Source organism: Sinocyclocheilus grahami, unplaced genomic scaffold, assembly GCF_001515645.1.
Source record: "Sinocyclocheilus grahami isolate Dianchi unplaced genomic scaffold, SAMN03320097.WGS_v1.1 scaffold39.1, whole genome shotgun sequence".
NCBI lineage: Eukaryota > Metazoa > Chordata > Actinopteri > Cypriniformes > Cyprinidae > Sinocyclocheilus > Sinocyclocheilus grahami.
The window spans coordinates 3,025,280-3,039,377 of record NW_015505218.1 but is presented as its reverse complement, the minus strand read 5'-3'; the positions used below and the strand labels follow the sequence as shown (position 1 = coordinate 3,039,377).

The 14,098-nt window shown below is 36.5% G+C and overlaps 1 protein-coding gene and 1 pseudogene across 1 annotated transcript; both read right to left on the bottom strand.

Annotated features, from left to right (window-relative positions):
- LOC107581994 (HEAT repeat-containing protein 6-like) overlaps positions 1–1,931 on the bottom strand; it is an 11,947-nt pseudogene extending 10,016 nt beyond the window's left edge.
- A 6,327-nt stretch (positions 1,932–8,258) lies between these two features.
- On the bottom strand, positions 8,259–13,806 carry dynll2b (dynein, light chain, LC8-type 2b). The gene is made up of 3 exons (XM_016267615.1): positions 13,656–13,806; positions 9,774–9,910; positions 8,259–8,589 (listed from the first exon to the last, which is right to left on the bottom strand). Exons 2-3 carry the CDS (start codon positions 9,903–9,905, stop codon positions 8,452–8,454), a joined length of 270 nt encoding a protein of 89 aa, XP_016123101.1. The 5' UTR covers positions 9,906–9,910; positions 13,656–13,806; the 3' UTR covers positions 8,259–8,451.
- Positions 13,807–14,098: the final 292 nt, after the last annotated feature.

Sequence of the window (14,098 nt, the reverse complement as noted above, 5' to 3'; positions counted from 1 at the left end):
GCCATGTCGTGAAGGCGCTGTGTGCTTCGTTGTGAAAGCTAAACTACTTTGTTTGGCCTTCCAAAAGAGGACGATATCCGCTTCGTCATGCCTGGAGCTGATCCGTGCTGGTCGCTGAGGAAATACATCAACTTCGCCGGATCGGCTTTCACCGTGGACGAAGCAGAGTCGTCACATGTGGTTGCCGCAGGCATCACAATCTGGTAAGGGGCGTAACATTTCCGTCACACGCTTGAGGAATTCAGCCAATCACAACGCACTGGATAGCTGGCCAATCACAGCACACCTCGCTTTTTCAGACCGATGAGCTTTGTAAAAATCGACACGTTTCAGAAAGGAGGGGCATAGAGGAGAAACAATAATGTACAGTATGTGGAAAATAATGTGTTTTTTGAACCTTAAACCGCATAAACACATTTCATTACACCAAATACACAAAATAATGTTCTTTTTAGCAGCATCATATGACCCCTTTAATGCAAACATACTGCAATTTTTAAATAGTGTAAATAAAATTTATCGCTATTTGCACTTAGTTTAAATAACAGACTGCTAAATAACGCTATTTTCACTCAGTCAGTGTATAAAACAGATTCAGTGTTCCTCAAAATGAATAAAAACAGTCAAATGCAAACTCAGAATATTATACAAACCAGGAATAATTAAATGTTAAATAAATAAGACAAATATAATTGATGTATTTAATCCCATTTTATTAACCAATGTCTTTGCTACTTCGCCGGATCGGCTTTCACCGTGGACGAAGCAGAGTCGTCACATGTGGTTGCCGCAGGCATCACAATCTGGTAAGGGGCGTAACATTTCCGTCACACGCTTGAGGAATTCAGCCAATCACAACGCACTGGATAGCTGGCCAATCAGAGCACACCTCGTATTTTCAGACCGATGAGCTTTGTAAAAATCGATGCGTTTCAGAAAGGCGGGGCATAAAGGAGAAACAATAATGTACAGTATGTGGAAAATAATGTGTTTTTTGAACCTTAAACCGCATAAACACATTTCATTACACCAAATACACAAAATAATGTTCTTTTTAGCAGCATCATATGACCCCTTTAATGCAAACATACTGCAATTTTTAAATAGTGTAAATAAAATCTATCGCTATTTGCACTTAGTTTAAATAACAGTCTGCTAAATAACGCTATTTTCACTCAGTCAGTGTATATAGAAGTGAATTACACTTGAAATATACGTTTATTTGAGTGATAGTCATTTTCCATAGAAGTGGATGTGCCAAGATATCGTGGGCGTGGTTTGTGAAGCATGTCACCACGTGAAATCATGACACTTAAAACTGTGTCGCATACATTAACACAGGTATTGAGCTAACAACACATTAACCAATGTCTTTGCTACTGACCTTCGATGATCCAATTCAACCGTACTAATAATCAAAAATGACACATTTGTGTTTGATTTTAGTTATTGCTGAATAGTGTTGAACTTTCTTCTCCGGTGTCATATTCTTCATGCAATTTGTTTGCGCTGCGCCCTCTACTGTACAGACGTGAATTGACATTTCCTTCAGCCTGAGGCGTATTCATTTCACTTTTCTTATGAAAGGGCTTTTATGTTTGTAAAAGAAGAACTTTTTTATATTAAAAACAAACAAGCAAGCCCTGCTCAGATTTTAAAAGTAACTCAAAAGTAACCTAACGCATTACTTTCCATAAAAAGTAACTAAGTAACGTAATTAGTTACATTTTTTAGGGAGTAACGCAATATTGTAATGCATTACTTTTAAAAGTAACTTTCCCCAACACTGGTAGTAACTGTAGGCCTAATCAGATTCATGTGATATCATGGATTACATGATATTATTCACACAATGGCAGTAAATTATACATTATTTATTGATTCTCCTTAATTCTTTTTTTTATTTTCTTTTTTACTGTATCATATACCATTTAGCTTGGACTATATTCACTAATGTCGTTTGTGAACCATGTTTCTGAATTTGTGTGAAAATAGCACCTCTCAAGCAATTAGACCCTGTATGAAACAAGTAGCCTAAGTTACTAGACACTGGTGATAGCGCTGAAACACAATGCCGTCATCAGATCCAGTGACCTTCAGTAACTGTTGATTCTGGAAGTCTGGACAAAAATATTCCAAACCTGCAACACTGTGGGCATGTCATGTCATTGTTGTTTTCATCTTTATTAACGTTTGTTCATATAACGCAGGGAAATGTTTTTGTCTGCCAAACAACTTAAAATAAAATATTTACTTGAAATATCTCAGAGGAAGGTAATATTTCAATAATAATTGAACAATACATTCACCTGTTTACAGTATTTTACATTTTTATGATTGAATTAATCATCAGCTTTTTATCCGCTCACAAACTCGCTGCATTTCTTACTTTAAGCCCAGTTTGGGTAAGTCTGGTGTAATGTAATGTTTATTGCATTTTGTTGATATCAAAAAATGGAATATATTTTCTTTCTCTTTGCTTTTTATATCAATATGGTACATTTAATGGTAAGTTTTTAAAACAAGTTTGATAAAAAAAAGTAAACTAAACTAAAAGTAATCTTCAAAAGTAGTCACATTACACTGCCTAAAAATGAGTATCCTAGATTATGTTACTAACTACAGTTGTCTTCATGTAATCTGTAATTAGTAACAGACTACAATTTGTAAGTAATCTACTAAACTCTGCATGTCTGCTTTTTAAACTTTTAGGAGTACACTAGCATATGTTTTAACTTTTATATATATGCAGTGTTTATGGAGTAATGTAATGGAATTACATAATTTAATTACAAAATAAATGTAATTGTAATCAGTTACACTTACTGAGAAAAAAATTTAATTACAGTTACTTATGAAAATGTTAACAATTACAAAGGGGGTTACGTCTGAATATTTTCACACACATACAGATTTAATTGAGTTCTTTCTGCTCTAAACTATGAGACACCAATGTTTCACTAGTTTAGGATACAGAATAGGACACATGCTTATTCGATAAAGGTTTTATTTCCTATTTGGGTTTATGTAGGCCTTATATGTTTTATTTTTTAAGATTAACAGTTTTTTTCGAAGGCATTGTTAGATGCCAGTGTTTCTTATAATAGCTATCCAAAGATTTGATTTCAAAAACAGTATCATAGCTATTAAACAATGATTTTAAATCTGTATTTAACCTCAAAACAAAGTAAAAAGAGGGGCGCGAGGACTGGAATTGGGAACCGCTGGGCTACATCATGTGTCATTCACCGGTGAGAAAACTTTAAAGGGGTCAGCTGATGTTGCTAAAAAGAACATTATTTTGTGTATTTGGTGTAATGAAATGTGTTTATGCGGTTTAAGGTTAAACAAACACATTACCGTATTGGCCCGAATATAAGACGACCCCCCTTTTTCCAGATGTACCTTTTGGAAAAAGGCTTTTTAAAAACCAAATCTTGTTTTTTCTCAGTAAAATACATTTTGACTTCAATTATTTTCATATTGCATATTTTTCCTATTTTAATTTTTGTTTTGAAAGTATGGTAAAAACTGGTCAAATGTACCAACAATCACATTTGAAAAATATACACTTTTTGATATACCATTAAAAACTAAAAATGATTGGCCAGCTATCCAGTGCGTTGTGATTGGCCGAATTCCTCAAGCGTGTGATGGAAATGTTACGTCCCTTACCATAGTGTGATGGAGCGACGAGAAAAAAACATTAAAACCCATTATAAACGAGTCATTTGTTGCATCCAGTGGGGACATAATTACTGATTATAATGACTTTACTGTCTTTTTACTCATTGCGTTGCATCGTGCCGCGTAAACATAAAACCATGTCTGCATTTGTGATCGGAGAAATTACAAATAAGCGCTACTCTACACGGCTTAAAACTCGCATTTGAATCATCAGTGGCAAATCCTTTAAATGAAAACGTACTTACAGTCTGTGAGTCAGAACAGACAGCATTGTAGTCTACTCTCCCAGGATCAGAAAACAGTCCTCCATAAAATGTGCTGCACACATCTGAATATTTGGGTTGAAGTGTTCTGGAACAGTGTTGTAAATACAACTTAACCACTGATTTCTAGTCGTGTCCTCTTTTGGAAGACCAAACAAAGTAGTTTCGCTTTCACAACGAAACACACGGCGGGCTAGAGCGAGCGGCGGACCGGCGGGCCAGAGTGAGCGGAGGCCGGAGGGCTAGAGAACGGCGCGGCCAGCCGGTGGATTCGCAGAAGTAGCGGGCTTGCGGCAACCTCATGTGACGACCCTGGGCTGGACTCCGCTTCGTCCACGGTGAAAGCCGATCCGGCGGTCGACAGCGCGAAGTTGATGTATTCCCTCAGCGACTAAGGGCAAATTATTTATTTTTCATTGGCTCAAGTTAAAAAATATAGATGTGAATCATTACCCTAAATTTTTTTAACTGGATGAATGAAATTTTTTTTTCAGTGTGGTATTTCAAAAAAAAAAAATTCCATTTGTTTTGTAAGTTTGGTCCGAGTTCTTGATGCTTTTTACAACGTTTTCACCAGCAGGTGTCACCAGCATGAGCTGTTTCAAGTGCTTTGAAACATTGAATCATTTTTCGAAGCAATTGGTTCAATGCTTCGAAAAGCTTTGTTTCTCCCATCACTATTTAAAAGTACTACAATACCAGGAAGGAAGTTCGGGTTGTTGATGTTTGTCTGCCATTCTCGCTCTGTCTGCACAGCTTGCGTGAACGCGCTGATGACGTATCCTGTCTGCACGAACCGGGAGCGCAGAGGTATGCTAATACATATGTTGACAGGCAGGTTGGAAAGCCAATTAAAACGCTCGGACCGAGCTTTTTGATTGGACAAACATTTCTTGGGCCTACACCTTCCACAGAATATACTGTATAAATACAGATAAATACATTTAGACCACTTAACTTAATGATTGCTATCGTGATGTGAAGAGACTTTCAACCAGCATAACTTTAAAAGTACTACAATACCAGGAAGGAAGATCGGGTTGTTGATGTTTGTCTGCCATTCTCGCTCTGTCTGCACAGCTTGCGTGAACGCGCTGATGACGTATCCTGTCTGCACGAACCGGGAGCGCAGAGGTATGCTAATACATATGTTGACAGGCAGGTTGGAAAGCCAATTAAAACGCTCGGACCGAGCTTTTTGATTGGACAAACATTTCTTGGTCCTACACCTTCCACAGAATATACTGTATAAATACAGATAAATACATTTAGACCACTTAACTTAATGATTGCTATCGTGATGTGAAGAGACTTTCAACCAGCATAACAAAAAATGTTTCTGAAGACAATCCCCTATTGCAGCTGTACTCTTGTATCTTTTTGTTCCGATTTTTATATACTTTTGCTTCAAATCAAAGTTTGTAATGTTGTGATTCACCTTGTAGCTGGTTAGTTTGGTTCATGGTTTGTAACTCTTTAAGAAAAGACTGTGAAAACAAAAAGTGTCAAAAAAACCTCAAATACTTGCACTCCGTACCACTTGCCACCACCCCAACTGACTGTCTCAACTGGAAATAAATGATTGCTATCGTGATGTGAAGAGACTTTCAACCAGCATAACAAAAAATGTTTCTGAAGACAATCCCCTATTGCAGCTGTACTCTTGTATCTTTTTGTTCCGATTTTTATATACTTTTGCTTCAAATCAAAGTTTGTAATGTTGTGATTCACCTTGTAGCTGGTTAGTTTGGTTCATGGTTTGTAACTCTTTAAGAAAAGACTGTGAAAACAAAAAGTGTCAAAAATACCTCAAATACTTGCACTCCCACTTGCCACCACCGACTGTCTCAACTGGAAATATGGCAACATAGGAAAGAAAACTGTTTGTCCAAATCTGTCACGAAGTCTTTAATAGTGATGGGTCAATATCACTAGGGTGCCTTTTGGTGTCCTGTACAAAAACTCATTTGCCATGATAACTTAATATAAAAATGGCTATGAAAGGGTGTGTTTAATTAGGCTAAGTTTTTATATTCATAACAAAAGCATTACTTGGCTCTTTAGATAAATTTTCTAGATTTTTTTTGTTTAGTTTTGTGTAAGAGGATGCATGTTATTTTGCTATGTCCCATGTACTGCTCATTAAATTTGAATGATAGTAGAATATTGTCAAATCATAAAATGAAAAAATGTTGTTCTCCTCTTAATATTTTGTTAAATAAGAGATTACTCAATTTGAGTGTATTGATCATTTGGTAATTAAAAACGATATTTTTATTTAATACAAAAGAAGAGTTTGTCCATGTCCCTTGAATGGTTGTCCACCCTGTCATATTGGGGAATCCGCCCCTTTAAGAAAAGGCCATCCTCTTTAGTGACATCAGGACAACAGATTTTTTGTCTCTTCAGTGGCGGGAATTTCGATGGCTGAGGTGAGTAAGTTGGTGACTTTTCAATTGACAAATTTTCTTCGTGCTTACTTGCTTTGCCAAAGCTTAACATGTCCACCCTGTCGGCATAAAATATGCCAGAAGTAATTAGAATACAGTATTTTCAAAATATGTAAGTTTAAATATACCAAATTCTCTTTAACAACCAGACTATTTAGCTAGTCAGTTTGTTATAAGCTAATTGAAGCTCAAAATGTCCACCCTGTTGGCCACTTAGACATGATAGGGTGGACATACACATGACAGGGTGGACATAGCATTCATTTGTAGTTAATATTGCTAAAAACAAAAATGAATTGGGGGGGGGGGGGTATATATCAATGTGATTGAGGATGTAATTATACTATTTATTATTATTATATTATTTTTTCGAAGTTGAATAAATGTTTCATTGCCATATTTTATCATGCTTTGTGTTCTGCATTATGTTCACCCCATCATGTGCTGGTCCACCCTGTCATCTTTATATCTTACAATAATATTTTAAATAATTCAATCATATCTATATAATCCAGTCTGTTCAATAGCTAGGGGTGGGAGCAACAACATGCAAATAAAAAAACTGCATCCAAATATCACAGTTTTCTCCAAATAAGAAAAAATACATGTGCAAATTGTACCAGCTTCTTTAAAAACACATGGTTTACATGAAATATTTTATGTATTTATAATTTGAAAGCAAACAAATAACCCTGTTTAGGAAAGGGACATCATAATATTGCAATGAAAAAGTATTTAACAGTAATATATATTTCCATTACAGGGTGGACATATCTTATGGTTTATGCTTCGAATAATGGCCCATAATTATCTTTAAAAAAAAAAAAATGTGTGGGAGCTCAGCTAATACGTTTCTATAGTACTTGAGTGTCTACTATTTATGACATAAAGCAAATAGGAAATTAAAACCAAAATGTTTGAGTATTGTGAGGGTTAAAATTCACTCTATGGTGATATTGACCCTGATATTTATTTAGATTTTATATTATTTTAAATTTCTCATGCAGGTTTTCAATTTATGAGTGTGGTGCGTGTAATTTATGCTGTAGAAAAGAATGTCTCTCCTGACTGGCTACATCACTGCATTTTTTGAAAACACAAACAGCAGATAGCAGTCTGGCCGCACGTACACGCCACATCGTCTTCAACAGGCAGAGCTGCTGAAAAGACTGAGCTCATCACTGTATAAAATATTTAGAGTAGGACTGCCATTCACCTAGGAGGGCTTTTGTGTCATGACAACGCAGTTTGCAAGGGGGACCATTGACATATTTAAATATATACACTTTCATAAGAAGGGCAAAAATGGGCACAAAAGCACCAAAGCCTTCAGTAAATGTGTGTCCTTGAAATTCAAGTAGTACTGTATCCCATTAATGGCCCCTTGTTTCCAGACAGGTCTGCTCATTAGTAATTGAACTCAGCCTGCATTCTCCCTACCTCAACAAAAAATGCACACAGCAAAAGCCCTCGTCTCCTGAGACAGTGAAGTTTGTTAAATTCTTGTGCTACACTTCAGTAAGAGGCAAATTAAGACAATTGATCATGTTACATTATAATGCAAAAAGCGGCACTGTAATTTCATTTTACATCATATAACGGGTTAGGAACAGTCATTAACTAGAAATGGAATGCAGACAATTCTGTTTGGATCTACAATAATAATTAAAAAAAATTACCTTTATACCCAAAATATGTATGACATATCATTCTTTAATATAATTTAAAGGCAGCGGTCAAAGCATTTTGTACAACTTCAGTGCAAAACAAATTTGGACTTGGAAAATAAACTAACAAAAAAATCGTCTTGTTGCGTCAACTCGTGCAACTACAGAAAGCAAAAAAGTTACTGTATTGCAACATATACAAATTAAATAATATACACAGTCCATGCATTTATGCACAGCCTCTATAGCTAAATTCATGAATGTGTATATGGGAGAGAATGTAAGCGTGTGCGTGTGTTTATGTAGAGTGTGGCTCAAGCCATCAGTGCGTCACAGTCCAGGTTTGGAGTTGATGTCCAACTTTCATGAACGACAGCTGTTCCCTCAGCCTGATTTGAAGAGCAGAATGGCCACTTGACCCAAGTAAAAGTAGATGAAATGCTTAGTTTCGTGCGTCACATAACTGCCAAAGTTCCGTCCCACAATACAATGCCATGTCGGATTATACTTCTTATCGAACTCCTGTTGAAAAGCAAGAACAGTCATTTATACTTTTACTAGGAGCAACAGTATTCTAGAAGGCCTGGGCTACCTCAACAGTGTATAGTACCATATTAATGCATTTACATACTTTATGATGTGCATATTGCAAATGCATTAAAATAGTGTGCACTCTTCATTAAAAAGTAATGTTATATAATACATTTGGGGGGTGGGGCCAATGAAACATTTAGCTGAGCATTAGTTTCAAAGTATTGAAATGTATTACACAGTCAAAGTTAATCTATTTTTGTTTAAGGTATTTTTGTTTCTATATCATTAATATAAAAATGTGCTGAAATTTCTCTCACTCTCAGGCCATCCAAGATGTAGACGAGAAATATTTGGAGAAATATAGCATTACATCACTTGCTCACCAATGGATCCTATGCAGTGAATGGGTGCCGTCAGAATGAGTCCAAACAGTTGATAAACATCACAATTCACAAAGAAATCCTCACGAATCCAGATGATCAATAAACATCATGTCAAGTGGAAAGCTGCATTTTTTTAAGAAACAAATGCATCATTAAGGTTTTTTTTTATTTTTATCATTAATGCATTTTTTTATCATTAATGCATGAAGTCCATAATCAATAATACTGCTTCCTCCAGTGGAAAAATGGTTCCCCTGTTGTCCTCTCACGTGAAAATCCACCAACATAATTGTTTAGAATGTTTTTTTCTTGTTAACAGTGCTGTGTATATTTCTCTCCTAAATCAGATGAGATGACTTTTCACTGGAGAAAGCAATATTATGGATAAAGGACTCATATTTAGCCAGAAGCAAATATCTAAAGTTAATGATGTTTATTACAAGCACTAGCTTTAAGCTTCACGAGTCATTAATTGATGGACTGGAGTCGTGTAGATTGTGATGTTTTTATCAGCTGTTTGGAATCTCATTCTGAATCTGACGGCACCCATTCACCGTGAGCAAGTAATGTAATGCTAAATTTCTTCAAATCTGTTCTGATGAGAAAAACTCATCTCCATCTTGGATAGCCTGAGGGTGAATACATTTTCAGCAAATTTACATTTTTGGGTGAACTACTCATGCTGAATCTTTGTAAGAATGAGGATGAAGTAGGAAATGATGTTTTAAAAATAAAGTACTGTTGAAGTCTTTGGAGGTGTCAATCATAAATATTCTGTGGATGGGTGACCTTTTTGATATATGCAGCAATGTCCTTCTCAATGTTGTACTTCTCCATGGCCTGTGTGGCACAATCCACTGCATCCTGCTGCATGTCCTCAGACATATCAGCGTTCTTTATTACTGCCTTCCTGTCAGTCATGATGGCTGTGAATATGAAGAGAAAAGGCAAAGGGGATTCACTGACCGTCTGGTATACAGTCATAAGAACAATGAAGAACCTTGATCATGAAGCTGAATTAGCTACTTAAATCTTTCTTGTTTAACAGTGCTACTATCACCACACAGAAAAAGTTATGATTGGAAAAGGTATTTAAACATCAGAAAAAGGACACCTTCACCTTAAAGGATTGCATTTCTCATTTTAAAATCATGAAAAGGTACTTTTTTTTTTTTTAAAGTTGACAATGACAAAAATAAAATCTCAATAAAAACTTAATTCGAAAAGTTTGAAATATTCGCACACAGCCATCACTTACAAAAAATAAATAAAAAATAGGGCCTGGCTCACTATAATCGCTTGTCAGTTCTTTTAATGGCAAATTCGGATGTAAATGGTCTGCTCTGGGACCTGTCTGAGTTTACGGAGTCATCTACCCTTCCAATCAGCTTATTAAGGAACTAGTGCATCTACTAAAAAGGAAACGTGCAGTCATGATTTGACAAAAAGGAGGCCACCTCAATCAGCTCCCTCTGCAAAAGACTCCCAGTGTTGGGCCCAGGAGAGGGAGGAGAAGGTTGATGAAATCCATTCAGTGAGGAGGATGCATGAGAAAGTGCAGAAATCAGATCTTTATCCAGCTCGATTTACTGACATGAAACTAAACCAAGGCCAACCGCATATGCAACAGAGAGGTCATCTACATCGGAGACATTTCAAATCATTTGCATTCAGTAAACTGACATTTAGAACTAGAGATTGACCGATATCATTTGGTATGACTCATAACTATATGAGTAGTTATTCTGAAACTGAAATGTGTTATTTTCTCCTATCCTCGCTTAGTATGCAGACAACACTAAAACCACTTGTAGTTTAATTTCCCGTTTATTTTAGTAAACCGCAGTTTATCTATCAAAACATGCCAGCGCAGCAAAATTGGCTCAACCAATTGCATAAGTTTGGGGCGGGAAGATTTGTGTTATTTTTTCAATAACACACAGTTAAAAAAATTGGTCAAGTAACCAATTTAATTTGATTTCTGCTTTTTGGGAAATGTTTTTTAAATTAAATTATTAATTAAGTATGTACAATAACTAATGTTACACATTGCTATTTGTATTATTATAAAATCCATTCATTAAAAACATTCATGAATGTATTTATATATAAGTATATACTATAAAATTTAAATAAATTTCTTTTAAATGTATAGCATATTTTTTAATAAGGCAACAACATATGATAGATACGATAGGACAAAACAAATACAGTGCAGCACAAACTTTTTTTATAGGTTTTTATACAGTCTATGAGCACGAAGCGCTTACAATGTGCGCATCCGGTGTGCAGAACGATGACATCACAGCATCATTCTGCACATTGTAAGCGCTTCGTGTTAAAAACTGCAAAGCACAAAGGGAAGAGAAATTGATGCATAGCGTATTATATCTGTGCAACAGTTATTGAGCCTTTCGTTTAACAGTTTTAAATTTCAATTACTGTGCACGTTAAAATATATTTATATTCTTTTCTACGCCCGTGTTTTGTTCTCACAGACACCCGGTAGCAAGTAACAAAATAACAAACTCCGGCAAGAAGATAAAGTCCTTTTTGCAAAATCATAGACATGTATTTACAAATCAAGTATAATGGGAACACAGAATGATCTTGGAGAGAGCTTTACCGAGCTGACTGCTGTAAACGAACGCAACCAGGGTTTAAAGGCTGAACAAATGACTGACAGCCACAGTGGAGAAAAGAGTTTGTGTGAACTTTAATGTAAGGACTTAACTATTCATATGTAGCTCACATTAAGCTATCGTATGGCTTCAGAAGTAACACAGAATAATTCGCACAATCAGGAAAAAAAATAATAAAATCTCGGATTTGGATCGGCCCTCTCTACATACCCGGTCCGAGAAAAATGGCACTATCGGAGCCGATACCCGATATGAATATCGGATCGGCGCATCCCTATTTGTGGGTTAAAGGGTTGGGGGGGTGAACAAAGGCCTCCTGTAGCTAATCGATGCGGTTTTGTAAGAAAAATATCCATATTCAAAACGTAATAATCACTTTAATGTAGCTTGCGCCAACAGTCCTACACGGAAGCAGCTCCGGGTGGATGACGTATGAGGTCAGCGTTGCGCATGCGCTGCTCAGAAGTGACGCACGAGGAAGCGCAGCGGAGAGATCAAAACAAAACACCGGTCACTTATTAGAAGTACAAAACCAGGATTTGTAAAGAAGAATGTCGGAGGATTTCGATATAAGGCAAGAGGAGACTGGTTTTCCTTTGCTCCTGTTAACAAACGTTGGTTTTCACGAGACTCACCGGCGCATGCACAACGCTTCTTACAAAAGCACATCGATTCGCTACAGAAGGCCTTTGTTTCACCCCCCGGAGCCGTGTGAGACACTTTTTTTATGGATGGGCACTTTTTATTTAACTTCTTTTGGACTGATGCATGCAACACCCGCTGAGTGGCATGAAACAGCTTGAAAGATCAAAGACTATTTTTAATATAACTCCGACTGGATTTGTCTGAAAGAAGAAAGTCATATACGCCTAGGATGACTTGGGGTGAGTGATTTGTGGGCTAATTTTAATTTTTGGGTGAACTAACCCTTTAATTTCCCTGAAAACTTTAAATAATGTGGCACTATAAAAACATCCCAACAAAATTGGCTCGACCATTCACATAAGTTTAGGGCGGGACTATTTGCTTGACTAGCCAATGGCACATGGAGGTGTGTTTGAAAAATGTGTCCCTTTAAATGTCAATAAATTACATAAATAATTTTTTTTATTTTTTATATATAATTTAATTGAATTATTAATGATAAAAAAAACGACTGATATATTAAAATTTGTATAATAATCATTATTTCTACCATAATTGACAAGCTAATAATTTTGACAACTACAAATATTTTTAAACAAAAAATTGCTATAAGATTTTGCCGCTTAGCAGATCTGATAAATGAAGTAGAAAAGTGTGAATATCTGTAATAATACTGGCCCAACCGATTATCGGACTATTTAAATGATAATGTACAAGAGCAGAATGTCCTAGGCAGCTGCATAAGTAACAAGATGCAAGAGTTAAGAATTACATTTCATTGTGCAGAATGAACGTGAGAGTAAATTATGCTGTAAAGCACAATTAATAATTCACAGCACAGGTGTCTGCCTTTGATAAGGTCACGCAGAGGGAAATCATACAAAGCTGATATAACTGTTTGTTGCAAGCTGTGGTTATTTTTACAAGACAAACTGAAGTAACTTTCACTCAAGTGCTGCCATGTCAACAAAATACACTGGTGTCTTCAGAGGAGTCCATTAAAGCCATACTGTGCTGATGTCTTCAGCGTCTGCTCTCAACGCTCTCTCGTGATTGGCAGAATTACGTAACATTTTTTTTCTCCATTCGCCGAACAGTTCTAACTTTCATTTCACGCCACCGCCCTAATTATTCTCTACAAAAACAATTTCACGCAGCATATTTCTTCTCAAAAACGTCTCGAATCCAACGATAACAATTATTTAAAGGCGAATGCCTAATAGAATTGCTGCGAGTGCTGCGTCCACGATGCTTCATTTGAATACAGCACTAATTATTAAACTTCCCAAATGCATAAATGTTTAAAATGCATTATTTTTTTTCTCACGAGCTACATGGTCAACTCTTCGGATGCATGCATAATAAATAAACGCACATAGCTCACCCGCTTTTGATGCTTTTACTCTGGAATACTGTTTAACGCAGGCTTTTTTGAGCCGCCGTGTTCACGCTTGACTTCTCGAACCACTATTTTTCAGTCGTAACTCTACCCATGCGGCTACGCTCGTAACTCACATCCAACTTCGCGTCACGAAACCCGTGGAGACCCGCCCACCGCACTGCACCGGCTCTATGATTGGCTCACGTTGATCGTGTTACGAGCGTTTTCCACTAGCTTCTCACTCCCCGCATTTTATTTCATCCCACAATGCACCAGGGCCCGTCTGGACTCAGAATCCCACATCCTCAGGCCAAAGGTATTGATTCCTGTGAGGTATAATTTAATTTGTTTACCACACTACATGAGAGCTCAAGTTTATATGTAACTTACTGGTTACTAAACATTATGTTCACTGCCTTAAATAGTGTTCACATTTGGAATCAACC